We start from the raw sequence: 21441 nt of genomic DNA on the forward strand, positions 1-21441 counted from the left end.
TCCATCCCCTCACTTTCAGTCTGTATGTGTCCCTAGGTCTGAAGTGGGTTTCTTGTAGACAGCATATATATGGGTCTTGTTTTTGTACCCATTCAGCAAGCCTGTGTCTTTTGGTTGGAGCATTTAATCCATTCACGTTTAAGGTAATTATCGATATGTATGTTCCTATGACCATTTTCTTAATTGTTTTGGGTTTGTTTTTGTAGGTCCTTTTCTTCTCTTGTGTTTCCCACTTAGAGAAGTTCCTTTAGCATTTGTTGTAGAGCTGGTTTGGTGGTGCTGAATTCTCTTAGCTTTTGCTTGTCTGTAAAGCTTTTGATTTCTCCATCAAATCTAAATGAGATCCTTGCCGGGTAGAGTAATCTTGGTTGTAGGTTCTTCCCTTTCATCACTTTAAGTATATCATGCCACTCCCTTCTGGCTTGTAGAGTTTCTGCTGAGAAATCAGCTGTTAACCTTATGGGAGTTCCCTTGTATGTTATTTGTTGTTTTTCGCTTGCTGCTTTCAATAATTTTTCTTTGTCTTTAATTTTTGCCACTTTGATTACCATGTGTTTTGGCGTGTTTCTCCTTGGGTTTATCCTGTATGGGACTCTCTGCACTTCCTGGACTTGGGTGGCTATTTACTTTCCCATGTTAGGGAAGTTTTCGACTATAATCTCTTCAAATATTTTCTCTGGTCCTTTCTCTCTCTCTTCTCCTTCTGGGACCCCTATAATGCGAATGTTGTTGCGTTTAATGTTGTCCCAGAGGTCTCTTAGGCTGTCTTCATTTCTTTTCATTCTTTTTTCTTTAGTCTGTTCCGCAGCAGTGAATTCCACCATTCTGTCTTCCAGGTTACTTATCTGTTCTTCTGCCTCAGTTATTCTGCTATTGATTCCTTCTAGTGTAGTTTTCATTTCAGTTATTGTATTGGTCATCTCTGTTTGTTTGTTCTTTAATTCTTCTAGGTCTTTGTTAATCATTTCTTGCATCTTCTCAGTCTTTGCCTCCATTCTTATTCCGAGGTCCTGGATCATCTTCACTATCATTATTCTGAATTCTTTTTCTGGAAGGTTGCCTATCTCCACTTCATTAGTTGTTTTTCTGGGGTTTTTTCTTGTTCCTTCATCTGGTATATAGCCCTCTGCCTTTTCATCTTGTCTATTTTTCTGTAAATGTGGTTTTTGTTCCACAGGCTGCAGGATTGTAGTTTTTCTTGCTTCTGCTGTCTGCCCTCTGGTGGTTGAGGCTATCTTAGAGGCTTGATGGGAGGCTCTGGTGGTGGGTAGAGCTGACTGTTGCTGTGGTGGTCAGAGCTCAGTAAAACTTTAATCTACTTGACTGTTGATGGGTGGGGCTGGGTTCCCTCCCTGTTGGTTGTTTTGCCTGAGGCAACCCAACACTGGAGCCTACCTGGGCTCTTTGGTGGGGCTAATGGCAGACTCTGGGAAGGCTGACGTGAAGGAGTACTTCCCAGAACGTCCACTGCCAGTGTCCTTGTCCCCACGGTGAAACAGAGCCAGCCCCCGCCTCTGCAGGAGACCTCCAACACTAGCAGGTAGGTCTGGTTCAGTATCCCCCAGGGCCACTGTTCCTTCCCCCGGGTCCCGATGCACACACTATTCCGTGTGTGCCCTCCAAGAGTGGGGTCTCTGTTTCCCCCAGTCCTGTCAAAGTCCTGCAATCAATTCCCACTAGGCTTCAAAGTCTGATTCTCTATGAATTCCTCCTCCCGTTGCCGGACCCCCAGGTTGGGAAGCCTGATGTGGGGCTCAGAACCTTCACTCCAGTGGGTGGACTTCTGTAGTATAAGTGCTCGCCAGTCTGTGAGTCACCCACCCAGCAGTTATGGGATTTGATTTTACTCTGATTTCGCCCCTCCTACCGTCTCACTGTGGCTTCTCCTCTGTCCTTGGACGTGGGGTATCCTCCTTGGTGAAGTCCAGTGTCTTGTTGTCAATGATTGTCCAGCAGCCAGTTGTGATTCTGGTGCTCTCGCAAGAGGGAGTGAGAGCACGTCCTTCTACTCTGCCATCTTGGTTAATCCCCTCTCTAGATTGGTTTTTATCTCAGTAACTGAATTGTCTATTTTTGACTAGTTCATCTTTATAGTTTCTAGTTCCTTGTTACAGTGATCTGCATTTCTCTTGAAAATATTTCTTGATTCAGTTAGCATTTTTATTACCACCTTTTTGAACTTGGTAGGCTGATGAACTTTGTATCATTATTTATTTTTTCAGGGGATTTCTCTTGCTCCTTTAATTTGGAGTAGTTCCTCTGACATTTTACTTTCTCTGTCTATATGAATTTAGGAGAAATAGTTATCTACTCTGGTCTTGAATGGGTGTTTTTATGTGGGAGTTTCCCTGTGTAGACTGTGTATGTCCAATGTCATTGGTGGGAGGTCTGGTTTTGATATGGATGCAAGCTTTGTCTTTCCTCAGGGTGTGCTAGCCAATATTCCCTTGATAGTGTGTGTGGTTGGTGTCGGGGGATATAAAGCCTGTATAGGATGGGTGAGGCAAGTCCTGTGAGGCAGGACTTCCTCTCTGTTCTGTGCCTGTTGCTCCCCTGTCCAGGGTGGGGTCTGCTCCCCAGTTGTTGGAGTAGAAGCCCTGAGGGTCGGTTCAATCAGGTTCTGTTGCCCTTGAGTACATGGCCTGCCCCAAAGGAGGTAATTGCTGAAGCAAGTAAGGCCCTTGCAGTCACAGAGGATCTATGTGCCACATGTGTAAGAACCCACGGTTCTGCTCAGAAACAGCCCAAGGTACCATCCATTCCCCTGTTGTGTTCATCCCAGATCTAGTGCAAGACTGTGGTGTAGAGTAGGCTGGGGCTGGGGGGATCAGGCTACTGTGGCTGCAGGACCTGAGGTGGCTGCATTGCTGCCTGAGACCTAGACTTTCTCTGTGATAGTCTTCTCCCAGGACCTGTCTGCCCCAGATCCAGTGCTAAGCTGAGGTGTGGATTTGGTGGAGCCAGGGCCCTCTCACTGGGAGACAAACCTCTGCATGCTCCTGTGGCACCACCTCAGTGCCTATTTCTTTGTGTGCCTTGTGTTGTTGAAAATGGGACATTTGAATATTATAATATGGTAATTGTTCCTTGGCCCTTTTCCCAGAGTTTGCTGTTTTTATTTTGAATTGCTGAAGGCTGTAGTAGTCCATTTGTTTTGTGACTTTCCCAAACTATTTTTGCATAGGCTATATTTCTTGTCATGCATGGTCACTGAATTCTGTGTTCCTTAGTGTGTTCAGCTAATGTTTTTACAGAGATTTCCTTGAAAGTCAGGAGCTAAAAATCAAAAATAAATAAACAAATACAACAATAACAAAAGCTAAATCTTAGCTTTAATAGTGTCTGCTAGTTTGGGGATATTTCTATAGAGGATGAGAGCTTAGAACTGCCTATCCACCATTTTGCTGATGTCACTCTGACATCTTCCTTCTTAAGTGCTCTGTCTTTGGATGTACTTTTAACTTTGTCTTGAATGCCCTTTCCCTCTTTACCTGGAAAGTTATATTCAACCTCTAAGATCTTGCCTGAATATCACCTTCTTTGTGAAATTTTATTTCAGCCACCACATTGTTACTCTTTCTGGCTGCTCCCTAATTGTTTGTATGTACACACACTGTTACATCCAGTATAACTGTTTACCTATAGATGTGTGTTCTCCACTGGATGGTAAGCCTTTTGAAATCCATGTGGTATCTTGCTTACATTTCCATCCATAACCCTTAAGCTCAGAGCCTGGCACAGAACGGGCATCCAAGAGTGGCATATAGAAGAGCTTAAAGGGACACTCAGTGAGGATGAGATGAATAGGAGTATCCTCTGACATGTAAGAAGACTGGTCTTTCAAGAGTATGGAACTGGGTACACTTTGGAAAACAGAAATTAGGAAGGATAGTAGTAGACAAGGGGTAATTTGAATATATATCTTCAAATTCTGTAGGTCATATGCAATAACTATTGTTTTCCAGAAGATAATCTATATTTATGCACTCAAAGGTAAAATAAGGGTAATAAAAAATTGGAATCAGCACATAAAATTTTAATATTATTTTAAATGAAAGGTGGAGGATTGTCAAGAATAGTTGGTTGATAGGATACTTGATTCACCCAGATAATTCTTATTCAAGAGATTTTTATTCCCTCAAATACGTAAACAATTGAAGTCTCAATGCTTTTCTTTTTGTAATGAATAGTTTTCTGCTTCTCCCATTTACAAACTTTGGCCTTGGAGAACTCCTCTATCTTTCTGGTGGACAACAGTAACCTCTAACTTTTGAAGGTGTAATGGTTTAGTGAAAACCATACACAGAAATATCTATTAAATACACGGTTACAAGCAAGCACAAATCAGTTTGTGCAACCTGTTTCATTAATCTGATGATGTCATAGTTCTTTGAACTTTTAGTTCACTTTGCAAGAAACATTAACAATGAACCAAAAGATGACAAATATTCTAGTAAAATTCTGTGAGCCTTAGAGTTGGCATCAGACACAGAATGTTTAGAGATGAAGTGTTGGGCCCTCTCCCTGATGAAGAGCAGAGCAGGCATCACGCCAAAAGCTTTTTTAGACCTCTTTGAAGTCCCTCCTTCCTGACTCTCCCAGCACCTCTCTCCACAGGCAGTCTTTGATTTGATTTCTGTCACTATTGATCAGAGGTTGGGAAGCTTTTTGTAAAGGGCTAGAGGTAGTAAATATTTGAGGCTATGTAGGCCATACACTCTGTTATAAATACTCAACACTGCTGCTGTAGTGCTAAAGCAGCCATAGAAAATGTGTAAATGAATGGTTGTGTTGTGTTCCAATAAAAATTTATTTACAAAAACAGGCAGCAGGCCAGATTTGACCCATGGGCTGTAGTTTGTCAAAGCTTGCTACTTGCATTTTCTAGAGGTTTATATAAAAAATTGTATATGGGGACTTCCCTGGTGGCACAGTGGATAAGACTCTGTGTTCCCAATGCAGGGGGCCTGGGTTCAATCCCTGGTCAGGGGACTAGATCCCACATGCATGTCACAACTGAGTTCACATGCCACAACTAAGGAACCCACATGCTGCAACTAAGGAGCTGGTGAGCCACAACTAAGGAGCCCACAAGCTGCAACTAAGGAGCCTGCCTGCTGCAACTAAGACCCAGCACAACCAAATAAAAAATAAATTGTATATGCAATATTTTTTGGTCTGACGTCTTTCATTCAGCATAATTATTATGAGATTTATCCATGTGGCAGTGTACATCAGTAGTCCATCCTTTTTATTGCTGAGTAGTATTCTATGGTTTGACTATGCCACAATTTGTACATCCATTCACCTATTGATGGACATTGGATAGTTTGACTTGACTATGACAATGAAAACTGCAGTGAATATTTGTGTTCAATTGTTTGTATCATCATATACTTTAATTTCTCTTGGGATAATACCTAAAAGTGGAATGGTTGGAACATTTAGTGGATTTATGAATAACGTTTTTGAAAACTGCCAAACTGTTTCCCAAAGTGGTTATACCATGTTACAATTCCACCAGCAGTGTATGAGATTTCCAGTTCCTCCATATCTTTGTCAACACTTAGTTTGGTTGATCTTTTTGACTTTATACATTCTAAGGTACATAGTGAAATGTCATGTGGTTTTACTTTGCATTTCCCTGGTGACTAGTGATATTCAGCATCTTTTCATGTGCTTGTTTGCCATCCTTTTATCTTCTTTGGTGAGGTGTCTGTTCAAAATATTCCCCATTGTAATTGGGTTGTTTACTCATTTTTGAGTTTTGAGAATTCAGAAAATGCATTCTGGATATGAGTCCTAGATGATTTACAGATATTTTCTCCTAGTTCATGGCTTGTCTGCTTTTTCTTAACAGTTACTTGAAAAGCAGGAATTTATTATTTTGATAAAGTCCAATTTATGAAAATTTTATTTTATGGATACATGCTTTTAGTGTATCTAAGAAAACTCCCCCGAGATCAAAGAAGTTTTTGCCTATGTTTATTCTAGAAGTTTTAAAGTTATAAAATTTACATTTAGGCTTATTGTCCATGTAACTAACTTTTGTGTATGATTCAATAAACCGATCAAAGTAAAAAAAATTTTTGCTTGTGAATATCCAATTGTTTCAGCACCACTTATGGAAAAAATTACAATTTCCTCACTGAACTATTGTTGAACTTTTCTTGCAAATCAGCTGATCTTTAACTTGTGGGTGTATTTCTGGACTCTCCATTCATCAGTTTGACTATATTTATGTAATACTACACTGTTTTGATTACCATAGCTTTATAATAAGTCTTGAAGTGAGGTAATGTATGTTCTCCAATTTTGTCCTTCTTTTTCAAGATTGTATTGGCTATTCTAGGTCATTTGAATTTCCATATGAATTCTGGTATTTGTACAAAATATTCTTAGGAAAAACTAAAGGATACCTTAGTATATGGAGACATATACCACATTCATAGATAAGAAGACCGTATATTGTTAAAATGCCAGTTCTTCCCAAAATAATCTATACATGGTCCCTCAAATGTGTCCACATTCTAATTCGTGATGTTAATACCTGTGTATGTTATGTTACATGATAGAAGGGACTTTGCAGGTGAAATTAAGGTTACAAACGTTAAAATAGGGAAATTTTCCTGGATTATCCAGGTGTGCCCAGTGTAATGACATAGGCCCTTAAAATGGAAGTGGAAAAGAGGAGAGTCAGTTAGAGAGATGCAACAGAAGAAGAAACAAGAGAGATTTGAATTGTGAGAGTGACTTGACTTGACCCACCATTGCTGGCTTTGAAGATAGAGGAAAGGGGTCATGAGCTAGGGAATGTGGGTGGCCTCTAGAAGCTGAGAACAACTGGGTGTCAGCAAGTGAGGAAGTGGGGACCTCAGTTTGAATTGAATTATGTCTACAACCCAAATAAGCAGGGAAACAGTTTTTGTCCTGAAGCCTACAGAAAGGAATGCAGCCCTGCCAACACCTTACCTTTGTTTTGAAGCTCTAACTAGAGACCCAACCAAGCTCATCGTACTTCTGACCTATGAAAACTGTGATATAATAAGGAGGTGCTATTTCAAGCCGCTACATTTGTAGTAATTTGTTATGGCAGCTATAGAAAACTAGTACTCTTTTTATGCCTGTATAATCTATAGCCATATCACTGATCTTATTCTTGATATTAGCATTTTTCCCCTTTGTCTTTTTGTCCTATTTAGACTGGCTAAGGTTTATCAATCTTCTTGATCTTCTAAAAGAACCAAGTTTTGGTATCATTGCTTTTCTCTAATATTTTTCTATTTTCTATTTCATTTATTTCTGATCCAGCACATTTTTATTCTACTTATTTTGAATTTTATTTGCTCTACTCAGAAAAAAATTTGTTCAGCCTATTTGAACAAAAACTTCACAAAAGAACATGTATGGATGACAGATAAGTACACGAAAAGATGCTCAACATCATTAGACACTAGGGAAATACAATTTGAAATCACAATGAGATACCATTTCATACCCACTGGAATGTCAAAAATCAAAAAAGCTAAGTGTTGAAAATGTGGAGAAACTGGAATTCTCATATACTAGTGGTGGGATTGTAAAATGTTACAACCATTTTGGGAAACAGTCTCACAGTTTCTTAAAACATAAATATTCCATAATACTAGCCTATTATATGATCCAACCATTCCATTCCTAGATATTGACCCTAGGGAACTGAAAGCATAATGTACATATAGATAATTTATATGAAAGCTCATAGCACATTCATTTGTAATAGCCAAAGACTGGAAGCAGTGCAAATGTCCATCAAGGTGAATGAGTATGTGCATTGTGGCATAGCCATACTATGCCATACTAAACAATAAAGAAGAATGACTATTGGTCCACACACCAACACTGAAGAATCTTAAAATAATTGTGCTGAATGGAAGCAGATAAAAAATACATACTATATGATTGCATTTAAGAAAAGAGATGAATGGTTTCCTGGGGGTGGGGTCTGGTGACAGGAGGCGGGAGAGGGAGAAAAGAACATGGGCATGAGTAAACTGCTGGGGTGGTGGATATATTCATTATCCTGCTTGTTGTGTTGGTTTCTTTGGTATATACATTACACAAAATACAAATTGTACGTTTTAAGCATGTTCAGTTTGCAGAACATCAATTATCTTCAATTTAAGAAAGCAATCCGAAGATGAAGAATTCGTGTTTTAACAATTGAACTACATCTGTAACTCTGTTTATTTGTTTTTCAGGGTGGATTGCTATTCTGGGTGCCATCTGGTTGCTAATTTTAGCTGATATCCATGATTTTGAGATAATTCTACACAGAGTAGAATGGGCAACCCTTCTATTCTTTGCAGCACTCTTTGTTCTTATGGAGGTAAGACTTTAGTTGAACTTTTGCAATATGATCTTGTCTGATTTTTAGATTTCACATTTTATTTAGTGAATGAAGAAAGCCCAAAGTCTGTAAGTCTTTCTACATATTCACTAAGTGGAAAATTATGGGGGTTGAAATTAGACTATTTTAAGTTAAACCAAATTTTATCTCAGGCACCTAAATATTATTTAATAAATTGATTTATTTGGTTGCTGTTTTTTTCTTGAATAACATTTGTGGTTTGTAAACTTGTTCTAATTTCATTTGTTACAAAGTGCAATAGAATTTACTCTAATTTTGGGGCAAAATGACTTGTTACAGAAAGTTTACAGGGAAATGTTATCTTGATGATCTATTGCATTTTGTGTAATATTTAAGTAAATATTCTGTTATGATGGAAAAGACTACATCAAAGAAAAGAATGAATAATATGTATTGTTTTATTTAGTTATAATTGTTGTTACAAAATTATTCACAATACTTTTTAATCTTTAGACTTGATTTATAAACTTCTGTCCTCCTCAAATGCAAAGCTTTACTGATGTACAAGACTACTACTCCCCAAAGGATCCAAATGTTTCCATTAATTACCTTAATTAATTACCTTAATTTATCGATGACAGATCCATTCAATATTCATTATTCTCTTGATTCACTTTGGCTTTTTTTTTTTCAACTTTTTAAAAACAGGTCCCTTGAATCATTGAAATCTATGTCTTTAACTCATAATGGATTGCACAGATGTAATCAAATGACTCATATAGGCCCTCCAAATATGTCAGGGAGTGATGAATCATATTCTACTTCATCTGTTTCCTACTCAAAAACTTCACCTTTTCTATTCTCAGTCTTCTTTACACACAGAATATGAGGACTACTGGGGGGAAAATTCTGGTTACTGTTACATGATTGGCTTTTGAGAGTCCCTGCCTCAATTACATGTTTATTCAAGGTGTAAATTGCTATCTCATCTGGGTTTCTGGCATATTGTTCTTAATGACATATACTTCTCTTTGTCTTGATGGGATAAACACTGGAATTTTTTTTTTAAACATCTTTATTGGAGTATAATTGCTTTACAATGGTGTGTTAGTTTCTGCTTTATAACAAAGTGAATCAGTTATACATATACGTATGTTCCCATATCTCTTCCCTCTTACATCTCCCTCCCTCCCACCCTCCCTATCCCACCCCTCTAGGTGGTCACAAAGCACAGAGCTGATCTCCGTGTGCTATGCGGCTGCTTCCCACTAGCTATCTATTTTACATTTGGTAGTGTATATATGTCTATGCCACTCTCTCACCCTGTCACATCTTACCCCTCCCCCTCCCCATATCCTCAAGTCCATTCTCTAGTAGGTCTGTGTCTTTATTCCCGTCTTGCCACTAGATTCTTCATGACCTTTATTTTCCCTTAGATTCCATATATATGTGTTAGCATACTGTATTTCTTTTTCTCTTTCTGACTTACGTCACTCTGTATGACAGACTCTAACTCCATCCACCTCACTACAAATACCTCCATTTCATTTCTTTTTATGGCTGAGTAATATTCCATTGTATATATGTCCCACATCTTCTTTATCCATTCATCAGATGATGGACACTTAGGTTGCTTCCATGTCCTGGCTACTGTAAATAGAGCTGCAATGAACATTTTGGTACATGACTCTTTTTGAATTATGGTTTTCTCAGGGTATACGCCCAGTAGTGGGATTGCTGGGTCGTATGGTAGTTCTATTTTTAGTTTTTGAAGGAACCTCCATACTGTTCTCCATAGTGGCTGTATCAATTTACATTCCCACCAACACTGCAAGAGTGTTCCCTTTTCTCCACACCCTCTCCAGCATTTATTGTTTCTAGATTTTTTGATGATGGCCATTCTGACCGGTGTGAGATGATATCTCATTGTAGTTTTGATTTGCATTTCTCTAATGATTAATGATGTTGAGCATTCTTTCATGTGTGTGTTGGCATTCTGTATATCTTCTTTGGAGAAATGTCTATTTAGGTCTTCTGCCCATTTTTGGATTGGGTTGTTCATTTTTTTGTTATTGAGCTGCATGAGCTGCTTGTAAATCTTGGAGATTAATCCTTTGTCAGTTGCTTCATTTGTAAATATTTTCTCCCATTCTGAGGGTTGTCTTTTGGTCTTGTTTATGGTTTCCTTTGCTGTGCAAAAGCTTTTAAGTTTCATTAGGTCCCATTTGTTTATTTGTGTTTTTATTTCCATTTCTCTAGGACCTGGGTCAAAAAGGATCTTGCTGTGATTTATGTCATAGAGTGTTCTGCCTATGTTTTCCTCTAAGAGTTTGATAGTGTCTGGCCTTACACTTAGGTCTTTAATCCATTTTGAGTTTATTTTTGTGTATGGTGTCAGGGAGTGTTCTAATTTCATACTTTTACATGTACCTGTCCAATTTTCCCAGCACCACTTATTGAAGAGGCTTTTCTCCACTGTATATACTTGCCTCCTTTATCAAAGATAAGGTGACCATATGTGCGTGGGTTTATCTCTGGGCTTTCTATCCTGTTCCATTGATCTATATTTCTGTTTTTGTGCCAGTACCAAACTGTCTTGATTACTGTAGCTTTGTAATATAGTCTGAAGTCAGGGAGCCTGATTCCTCCAGCTCCATTTTTCGTTCTCAAGATTGCTTTGGCTATTCGGGGTCTTTTGTGTTTCCATACAAATTGTGAAATTTTTTGTTCTAGTTCTGTGAAAAATGCCAGTGGTAGTTTGATAGGGATTGCATTGAATCTGTAGATTGCTTTGGGTAGTAGAGTCATTTTCACAATGTTGATTCTTCCAATCCAAGAACATGGTATATCTCTCCATCTATTTGTATCATCTTTAATTTCTTTCATCAGTGTCTTATAATTTTCTGCATACAGGTCTTTTGTCTCCTTAGGTAGGTTATTCCTAGATATTTTATTCTTTTTGTTGCAATGGTAAACGGGAGTGTTTTCTTAATGTCACTTTCAGATTTTTCATCATTAGTGTATAGAAATGCAAGAGATTTCTGTGCATTAATTTTGTATCCTGCTACTTTACCAAATTCATTGATTAGCTCTAGTAGTTTTCTGGTAGCATCTTTAGGGTTCTCTATGTATAGTATCATGTCATCTGCAAACAGTGACAGCTTTACTTCTTCTTTTCCAATTTGTATTCCTTTTATTTCTTTTTCTTCTCTGATTGCTGTGGCTAACACTTTCAAAACTATGTTGAATAATAGTGGTGAGAGTGGGCAACCTTGTCTTGTTCCTGATCTTAGTGGAAATGGTTTCAGTTTTTCACCATTGAGGACAATGTTGGCTGTGGGTTTGTCATACATGGCCTTTATCATGTTGAGGAAAGTTCCCTCTATGCCTACTTTCTGCAGGGCTTTTATCATAAATGGGTGTTGAATTTTGTCGAAAGCTTTCTCTGCATCTATTGAGATGATCATATGGTTTTTCTCCTTCAATTTGTTAATATGATGTATCACGTTGATTGATTTGCGTATATTGAAGAATCCTTGCATTCCTGGAATAAACCCCACTTGATCATGGTGTATGATCCTTTTAATGTGCTGTTGGATTCTGTTTGCTAGTATTTTGTTGAGGATTTTTGCGTCTATGTTCATCAGTGATATTGGCCTGTAGTTTTCTTTCTTTGTGACATCTTTGTCTGGTTTTGGTATCAGGGTGATGGTGGCCTCGTAGAATGAGTTTGGGAGTGTTCCTCCCTCTGCTATATTTTGGAAGAGTTTGAGAAGGATAGGTGTTAGCTCTTCTCTAAATGTTTGATAGAATTCGCCTGTGAAGCCATCTGGTCCTGGGCTTTTGTGTGTTGGAAGGTTTTTAATCACAGTTTCAATTTCAGTGCTTGTGATTGGTCTGTTCATATTTTCTATTTCTTCCTGGTTCAGTCTCGGCAGGTTGTGCATTTCTAAGAATCTGTCCATTTCTTCCATGTTGTCCATTTTATTGGCATAGAGTTGCTTGTAGTAATCTCTCATGATCGTTTGTATTTCTGCAGTGTCAGTGGTTACTTCTCCTTTTTCATTTCTAATTCTATTGATTTGAGTCTTCTCCCTTTTTCTCTTGATGAGTCTGGCTAATGGTTTTTCAATTTTGTTTATCTTCTCAAAGAACCAGCTTTTAGTTTTATTGATCTTCGCTATTGTCTCCTTCATTTCTTTTTCATTTATTTCTGATCTGATCTTTATGATTTCTTTCCTTCTGCTAACTTTGGGGTTTTTTTGTTCTTCTTTCTCTAAATGCTTCAGGTGCAAGGTTAGGTTGTTTATTCGAGATGTTTCCTGTTTCTTGAGGTAGGCTTGTATTGCTATAAACTTCCCTCTTAGCACTGCTTTTGCTGCATCCCATAGGTTTTGGGTCACCGTGTTTTCGTTGTCATTTGTTTCTAGGTAGTTTTTGATTTCCCCTTTGATTTCTTCAGTGATCTCTTGGTTATTAAGTAGTGTATTGTTTAGCCTCAATGTGTTTGTATTTTTTACAGATCTTTTCCTGTAATTGATATCTAGTCTCATAGTGTTGTGGTCGGAAAAGATACTTGATACGATTTCAATTTTCTTAAATTTGCCAAGGCTTGATTTGTGACCCAAGATATGATCTATCCTGGAGAATGTTCCATGAGCACTTGAGAAAAATGTTTATTCTGTTGTTTTTGTGTGGAATGTCCTATAAATATCAATTAAGTCCATCTTGTTTAATGTATCATTTAAAGCTTGTGTTTCCTTATTTATTTTCATTTTGGATGATCTGTCCATTGGTGAAAGTGGGGTGTTAAAGTCCCCTACTATGATTGTGTTGCTGTCGATTTCCCCTTTTATGGCTGTTAATATTTGCCTTATGTATTGAGGTGCTCCTATGTTGGGTGCATAAACATTTACAATTGTTATACCTTCCTCTTGGATCGATCCCTTGATCATTATATAGTGTCCTTCTTTTTCTCTTGTAATAGTCTTTATTTTAAAGTCTATTTTGTCTCATATGAGAATTGCTACTCCAGCTTTCTTTTGATTTCCATTTGCATGGAATATCTTTTTCCATCCCCTCACTTTCAGTCTGTATGTGTCTCTAGGTCTGAAGTGGGTCTCTTGTAGACAGCATATATATGGGTCTTGTTTTTGTATCCATTCAGCCAGTCTGTGTCTTTTGGTGGGAGCATTTAATCCATTTACATTTAAGGTAATTATCGATATGTATGTTCCTATTCCCATTTTCTTAAATGTTTTCGGTTTGTTATTGTAGGTGTTTTTCTTCTCTTGTGTTTCTTGCCTAGAGAAGTTCCTTTAGCATTTGTTGTAAAGCTGGTTTGGTGGTGCTGAACTCTCTCAGCTTTTGCTTGTCTGTAAAGGTTTTAATTTCTCCATCAAATCTGAATGAGATCCTTGCTGGGTAGAGTAATCTTGGTTGTAGGTTTTTCTCCTTCATCACTTTAAGTATATCCTGCCACTCCCTTCTGGCTTGCAGAGTTTCTGCTGAAAGATCAGCTGCTAACCTTATGGGGATTCCCTTGTGTGTTATTTGTTGTTTTTCCCTTGCTGCTTTCAATATGTTATCTTTATATTTAATTTTTGATAGTGTGATGAATATGTGTCTTGGCGTGTTTCTGCTTGGATTTATCCTGTATGGGACTCTCTGTGCTTCCAGGACTTGATTAACTATTTCCTTTCCCATATTAGGGAAGTTTTCAACTATAATCTCTTCAAATATTTTCTCAGTCCCTTTCTTTTTCTCTTCTTCTTCTGGGACCCCTATCATTCGAATGTTGGTGCATTTAATGTTGTCCCAGAGGTCTCTGAGACTGTCCTAAGTTCTTTTCATTCTTTTTTCTTTATTCTGCTCTGCAGTAGTTATTTCCACCATTTTATCTTCCAGGTTACTTATCCTTTCTTCTGCCTCAGTTATTCTGCTATTGGTCCCTTCTAGAGTATTTTTAATTTCAGTTTTTGTGGTGTTCACCATTTTTTATTTGCTCTTCAGTTCTTCTCGGTCCTTGTTAAACATTTCTTGTATTTTCTCCATTCTATTTCCAATAGTTTTGATCATCTTTACTATCATTACTCTAAATTTTTTTTCAGGTAAACTGCCTATTATCTCTTCATTTGTTTGGACTGGTGGGTTTTTACTTTGCTCCTTCATCTGCTGTGTTATTTCTCTGTCTCTCATTTTGCTTAACTTACTGTGTTTGGGGTCTCCTTCTCACAGACTGCAGGTTCGTAGTTCCTATTGTTTTTGTGTCTGCCCCCAGTACATAAGGTTGGTTTAGTGGATTGTGTAGGCTTCCTGGTAGAGGGGATTGGTTCCTGTGTTCTGGTGGATGAGGCTGGATCTTGTCTTTCTGGTGGGCAGGACCATGTCTAGTGGTGTTTTTGAGGTGCCTGTGAATTTATTATGATTTTATGCAGCCTCTCTGCTAATGGGTGGGTTTGTGTTCCTGTCTTGGTAGTTGTTTGGCATAGGGTGTCCAGCCCTGTAGCTTGCTGGTCGTTGAGTGGAGCTGTGTCTTAACATTGAGGTGGAGATCTCTGGTAGAGTTTTCACCATTTGATATTTAATGGGGATGGGAGGTCTCTGGTGGACCAATGTCCTGAACTTGACTCTCCCACCTCCGAGGCTCAGGTCTGATACCTGGCTGGAGCACCTAAACCCTGTTAGCCACTGGACTCAGAAGAAAAGGGAGAATAATAAATAAATAAATAAATAAATAAATAAATAAATTAATTAAAGTTATTAAAATAAAATTTTAAAAATATTTTAAAAATTAAAAAGTAGTAAAAAAGAACAAAAGAAGAGAGCAACCAAACGAAAAAACAAATCCACCAATGATCACAAGCAGTAAAAACTATACAAAAAAAAACAAAAAAGACTGACAGAACCCTAGGACAAATGCAAAAGCAAAGCTATACAGGCAAAATCACACAAAGAGGCATACACATACACATTCACAAAAAAAGAAAAAGGAGAAAAAATTTATATACATATATGTGTGTATATATATATATGTATATATATATATATATATATGTATATAAAAGGAAGAGAGCAGTCCAATCATTAAACAAATCTACCAATGATAATAAACTCTAAATACTAAACTAAGATAAACATAAAACCAGAAACAAATTAGATGCAGAAAGCAAACCCCAAGTATACAGTTGCTCCCAAAGTCCACTGCCTCAATTTTGGGATGACTTGTTGTCTATTCAGGTGTTCCAGAGATGCAGGGTACATAGAGTTGATTGTGGAGATTTAATCTGCTGTTCCTGAGGCTGCTGGGAAAAATTTCACTTTCTCTTCTTTGCTCACACAGCTCCTGGGGTTCAGCTTTGGATTTGGCCTGACCTTTTCATGTAGGTCGTCTGAGGGCGTCTGTTCCCTTCCCAGACAGGAGGGGTTAAAGTAGCACCTGATTAGGGGGCTCTTGCTCATTTAGGCTGGGGGGGAGGGAGGGGTATGGAATGCATGGCGAGCCCATGGCAGTAGAGGCCGGCGTGACGTTGCAACAGCCTGAGGCTTGCTGTGTGTTCTCCTGGGGAAGTTGTCCCTGGATCACGGGACCCTGGCAGTGGTGGGCTGCACAGGCTCCTGGGAGGGGAGGTGTGGATAGTGACCTGTGCTTGCACACAGGCTTCTTGGTGCCTGCAGCAGCAGCCTTAGTGTTCCAGCCTGTCTGTGGTGTCCGTGCTGATAGCCATAGCTTGTGCCAGTCTCTGGAGGTTGTATAAGCGGTGCTCTGAATCCCCTCTCCTCATGCACCCCAAAACAATTGTCTCTTGCCTCTTAGGCAGGTCCAGATTTTTTCCCGGACTCCCTCCCAGCTAGCTGTGGCACACTAGCCCCCTTCAGGATGTGTTCACACAGCCAACCCCAGTCCTGTCCCTGGGATCTGACCTCCAAAGCCCGAGCCTCAGCTCCCAGCCCCCACCCGCCCTGGCCAGCGGGTGAGCAGACAAGCCTCTTGGGCTGGTGAGTACTGGTCAGCAACGATCCTCTGTGTAGGAATCTGTCCACTTTGCCCTCTGCACCCCTGTTGCTGTGCTCTCCTCCCTGGCTCGGAATCGGCCCCCCCGCCCACCCCCCGTCTCCACCAGTGAAGGGGCTTCGTAGTGTGTAGAAACTTTTCCTCCTTCAAAGCTCCCTCCCAGAGGTCTGAGTCCCATCCATATTCTTTTGTTTCTGTTTTTTCTTTTTCTTTTGCCCTACCCAGGCACATGGGGAGTTTCTTGCCTTTTGGGAAGTCTGAGGTCTTCTGCCAGAGTTCAGTAGGAGTTGTTCCACATATAGATGTATTTGTGGGGAGTAAGGTGATCTCCACGTCTTACTTCTCCACCATCTTGAAGGCCTCCCCAACCTTGTATATTTTTATCTTCAATCTTTTTTTCTCCTTTATCTGAGTTGATTAAGGATTATGTAAAATTTGATTTCCCACTTTTTGGCAGTTACATTCTCTTTTAGTGGTTTACTCTAGAGATGACAGCTTATATTCTTAACTCATCAAGGGCAAACGTTAATTGTTACTATTATACTCTTCAACTCTATTTTCTTTAAACAAAATTCCTCTACTATATCCAGTACCTGTGGATTCTTATTCTTGCATGTTAGTGGTATATCCAAATTTGTTTTGGTTATTTCTGCTCTTGTTCATGTTACTTGTCTTCTTGTATTCTTGATGACCCTAGATTATAATTTTGTTACTTGATCTTAATCTGTGGGAGTCTTGAGAGGCTACATTTGGAGTGCTTTCTTCCAGAAACTTCTTTTGTTTGCCTCTGCTGGATGCCAGGGGATAATTTTTTCAGCCTGTTTCAAGGCTGTCAGTGCAATGTGAGAATCCCTCTTTCAGCCTACAACCTTGCTGCTGCCCACACCTCCGTGCTCTCACTTCAGCACTTGGTTGGCATCAAGCTCAAGGCAATTTCATCCTTCCTTGCCATTCAAGTCTGCAGCTCCCAGCCAGCTGCAAGAAGTATTTTCATGGGAAGGGAGATTCCTTGGAAAACATTACATTGTCTTGCTAATCCAGTAATGCCCTAAAAGTGTGTTTTATCCAGGGTCTATTTATTTAGCTGCAGAAGGGACCTTAAGACCTCCTAGTCCATCATTTTGAAGAAAGTAGTGGCATTGATTTATTGTATTTATTTAATTTCAATGGAACAACAATGTCAGATCATTGCTGAACCAGCTTTTTGCAACTAGTCACTGCAACAGAAGGATAATTATGTTTCATATTGTGAGGGATTTACATCATATTATACAATCATCTTTTCACTATATAAATTGACAGAGGAGACAAGTGATGCATATAGCATCTTCAGCTATACATAAACTTTAGTTTGCTGAAGTGTAGAATATATATTATATATTTACAACTTTAGATTTGATAGAATTAGGTGTTACATAGTTATCTCATTTGTCATTTTATAAAGGAGTATCTATTGGCTATTTGTATTTTCCTCATATCTTGACTTTCTTTTTTAAACATAGCCAAGCTGAGGTTTTCAGTATTTGTAATCATTCACCATGATGACATCACAGTGAAAAGGCCACATTTGAGAGGTGCTAGGTAGCTATGTCACCCCCATGTCTGGTTCCCTCTCGGTGCTTCCTGTCTGGGATCTGTCATGGATGGCAGAAGATCTCCTCCTCAGCTGGGACGAAGTGGGCAGACTGAGCAGAATGGCTCCTGCACTTATGTCTCCATCTAATCTTCTTTCCTACCTTTCTCTGGACACAATTTTCTGAATCTGTCTAGTACTATGAAAATAGTACATGCTTCAGTTAAATAGACCTTTCTTTGAACGGTATGAAAACCGTGCATTTTCTTTATATTCTTCTAAAACTCTGTGATGCTTAACTTTAAAAAGGAATTTGAAATGCAACTTACTTGCAAGACATTCTATATGGAGAGACATTTCATTATGTACAGGTGAACAGTACTCCTATACAGCAATCTTAAAGTAAAGAAATGGCCTTCCATCCAAATGTAAATTTAGCATGGATATTAACTCAAATTAATGAGAAGTTCCTGCCTCTGCTACTGTGCTCTCTTCTCAATGAATCTTCAGTGTGCATATAAGATAGTAAATTATTTATAGACTGTGTGTTTGATCTTTTATAAAAAATGAGAGCGCCATGTTGACTTATTTTCATTTTAAAGCCATGTTTTAAAAAATTTGATATATTCTCAGTTTTAAATTGATTCTTATCATACATCTATTTCTTCTAGGCATTGGCACATCTCCACTTAATAGAGTATGTTGGAGAACAGACTGCTTTGCTAATAAAGGTACATTAAATACTGCAATATAAAGTGCTCCAGCCACTATTCCTTTGATTTTTTTTTAATTGGCAAGAATAGGGCACATTAATTATATAAAAAAGTATATCAGGGAACCTATTTTATCCTGTGTAGCTAAGAGATGAAAAGAGACTTTTTTCAAAGAATATATAATTACAGATGCCTACAATTTTGCTATTAACCTTTAGTTAAAACCTTTTTGGGAAGGAGAGAATTGAGACAGCAGTCTCAGTAAGTGATGCACAGAGGTCCCAGCCTAGGGTCACCACATGGGAAGTGAGGTCAGTGTGACCAGTGTGTCACCTGGTGTCCCACCAGGAATGGGAACACTGGACCTGCTGCCCCACCCACCCCCGCCCCGGCCCCCAAGGGTTGGTTGGCTTGAGCATGATTGGGAGTCACTCCTCTCAGTTACTTGTAGACCCTGGCCCAGGTTCCTGGTAGGGGTCGGGAAAGCCCAGTTTGTCCTGTTTGCACACCTGGGTCTCCCTTGCTCTCCTTGTGTGGAAGAGGAAGGACCAAGAGCCCTGTGGTCCCTTCTGAGTCTCACATGTCCTAGCATCAGCTCCTCAGTGCGTGTGATCTATGTAGCTATGGTACACTGCCCTGCTGTTATCTGTTCCTTCCAGATGGTCCCAGAAGATCAGCGCCTTGCAGCTGCCATCATCTTGGTCATCTGGGTCTCAGCCATCGCATCGTCCCTGATTGACAACATACCATTCACTGCTACCATGGTGAGTCACAGTCTCCTCCACGTGATGAGGGCCCAGCTTTCACCTGCACACAACCTGGACTCACCCTTCCTTCCAGAGGAAGCAGAGAATGAGGCCTGTCCCTTTACTGCACTCACAGTTTAAGGGAACATATGTGATGAATCCCAGGCAGCAGCTGGGAGCTGAGGCGTACAGCTGCTGTGGGCAGTGAATCCCAGGATGGCTGGGTGTTTCAGGGTCAGTCTGACTGGGAGCTGCCACCTCTCATGGAAAAAACAGTCTTTCTTTCTTTCTTTTTTCAAAGAAAATTGGAAGACACCAAAGACAGAGGCTGGTTGAAGGTGTTCATCCTTTATTCCCAACAAATGTAGAAGCTATTCTAACTGGCTGGGGTAGCTTCTGGTGCTATGGCGTGGATAAGATTTTGAATTCTCTGTGTGATCTTGACCCAAGTCAAGATTAGGGGGTCCATATTAGAGGACTTTTACAGAGCTGTTCCTGCTGTGTCTTCTGACGTCACTGATTGCTCAACTTAGGGCAGAATTGTGAATGCCTGGTATGACAGCATAAAGGTGGGAACAGGAACCTCGGGTCCTGTCACAGCACCTGGTGTCCCAGGTGTGCTGGGTGTGCATGAACACTCCTCATGGCTGGATTCTCGATGAGACTTATCTCTTGTTCTTGTGACCTTGAGGGCCACTCCTCTCTCACAGGACCTTAGGGTGACTGGGACTCAGTGTCACCATGCATTGCCTGGAATCACAGTGTCTGCTGCGTTGATGCTCTAGTTACCTAGCTATTGTTCTTCCAGGGTCTGGGTTTGGTAATTCTGAAGTAATTCTGTGGCTCTTATTATTTCTTTATGAAGCCCTGAGTTAGAAGAGTCATCTGGATGTTGTTGAATGTGCTGGTACTGCTCAGCGGGTGCTGTCATTACTGTGGTCCTGCAGAGGGTGAGGGGCAGCAGCACCTCTCAGGCAGGCTAAAGCGGCAGGGCCCTGGGCTTCTGAGATGCCAGGTCAGCTTGCGTGTGAATCCCTTTCTTAATTGAAATAGATTCTGTAGAAGACCCCGTGCATCTGAACCCTGTGTAGCCGCAGCCCAGAGTTTCATCAGCAAACCTTTGTCTGTGCTTCCTCGAGGCCCTACATGCTCACAGCTGATGCACCCTACCTTCTCGGGGGCTTCCAGGTTTCAGGACCCAGACCCTCTCTTGGACTGAACAAAATGGTCCCTATTGTTGAAAATTTAGATTCCTCTACTTTCTAAAAATATAACTATTTTGATATTTTTCTTCCCCAAATATTAATAGTTACTTAAAATTTAAATTAAAAAAATACATTAAAGGAATCACAGAGGGTAGGATAACAAATATCAGTACACTTACCACCCAAAATGAGGAAAATTTTATTCCCTTTGCCTGAGGTTTTCTTATTTGTTTTGTTTTTAAGAAATAAAACATTATAGAGGAATGTAACATTCTCTGTTCCTTCCCTCAACCCCAATATCATTCTGTCCTTACCTCTCCTGAGGGAACTACCTTCATAAATCTGGGGCATATCACTATGGAAAGGATTAAAAGAAGGATCTTAGTTTGTGTGAGTCAACATGGTATGGAAACTAACTCCTGAGAAACCAAAGCAGCAGCTGCATGGCATGGAGCTTCCTGTAGCCCACAGATCTCTGCCACCTGAATTTACCATGTCAGCACGTGGTATCCACTATGGCTGCATCAGAGGAGGGCCACTTGGGTTTCTGCTTTAGTCTGGAAGTGGCATTAGAAGTGACCTGTCACAGTCCTTGGGTGGGAAGTGGACACATGGCCCTGCCCAGATGCAGGGTCCTGGGAAGTATGCAGCACAGAGAGCTGGGCAGGCACTTAGGTCTGCACCACTGTCCCTTGCTCCCTTCCTCCCTCCTTTTCACTTGGCTGTCTTTTTCGCCACTTCTTTCTCATTTTTGGGGCGGTCAGGGGATGTGGTCTGTAGGATTTCATACTTAGACACCCCTGAAATGCCCTTTGACCTAGCGTGTGGCCAGTTTGCCCC

At 39.8% G+C, this 21441-nt stretch overlaps 1 protein-coding gene across 5 annotated transcripts in view; it reads left to right on the forward strand.

Annotated features, from left to right (window-relative positions):
• OCA2 (OCA2 melanosomal transmembrane protein) overlaps positions 1-21441 on the forward strand; it is a 299171-nt gene that overhangs the window by 214711 nt on the left and 63019 nt on the right. For all 5 annotated transcript variants that reach the window (XM_061199031.1, XM_061199036.1, XM_061199032.1 and 2 more), the window contains 3 exons: positions 8241-8368; positions 18609-18668; positions 19310-19414. In XM_061199031.1, the coding sequence (XP_061055014.1) occupies positions 8241-8368; positions 18609-18668; positions 19310-19414 (293 nt within the window). The remainder of the gene's footprint in view (positions 1-8240; positions 8369-18608; positions 18669-19309; positions 19415-21441) is intronic.

This window comes from Eubalaena glacialis, chromosome 1 (genome assembly GCF_028564815.1).
Source record: "Eubalaena glacialis isolate mEubGla1 chromosome 1, mEubGla1.1.hap2.+ XY, whole genome shotgun sequence".
NCBI classification, from domain to species: Eukaryota; Metazoa; Chordata; class Mammalia; order Artiodactyla; family Balaenidae; genus Eubalaena; species Eubalaena glacialis.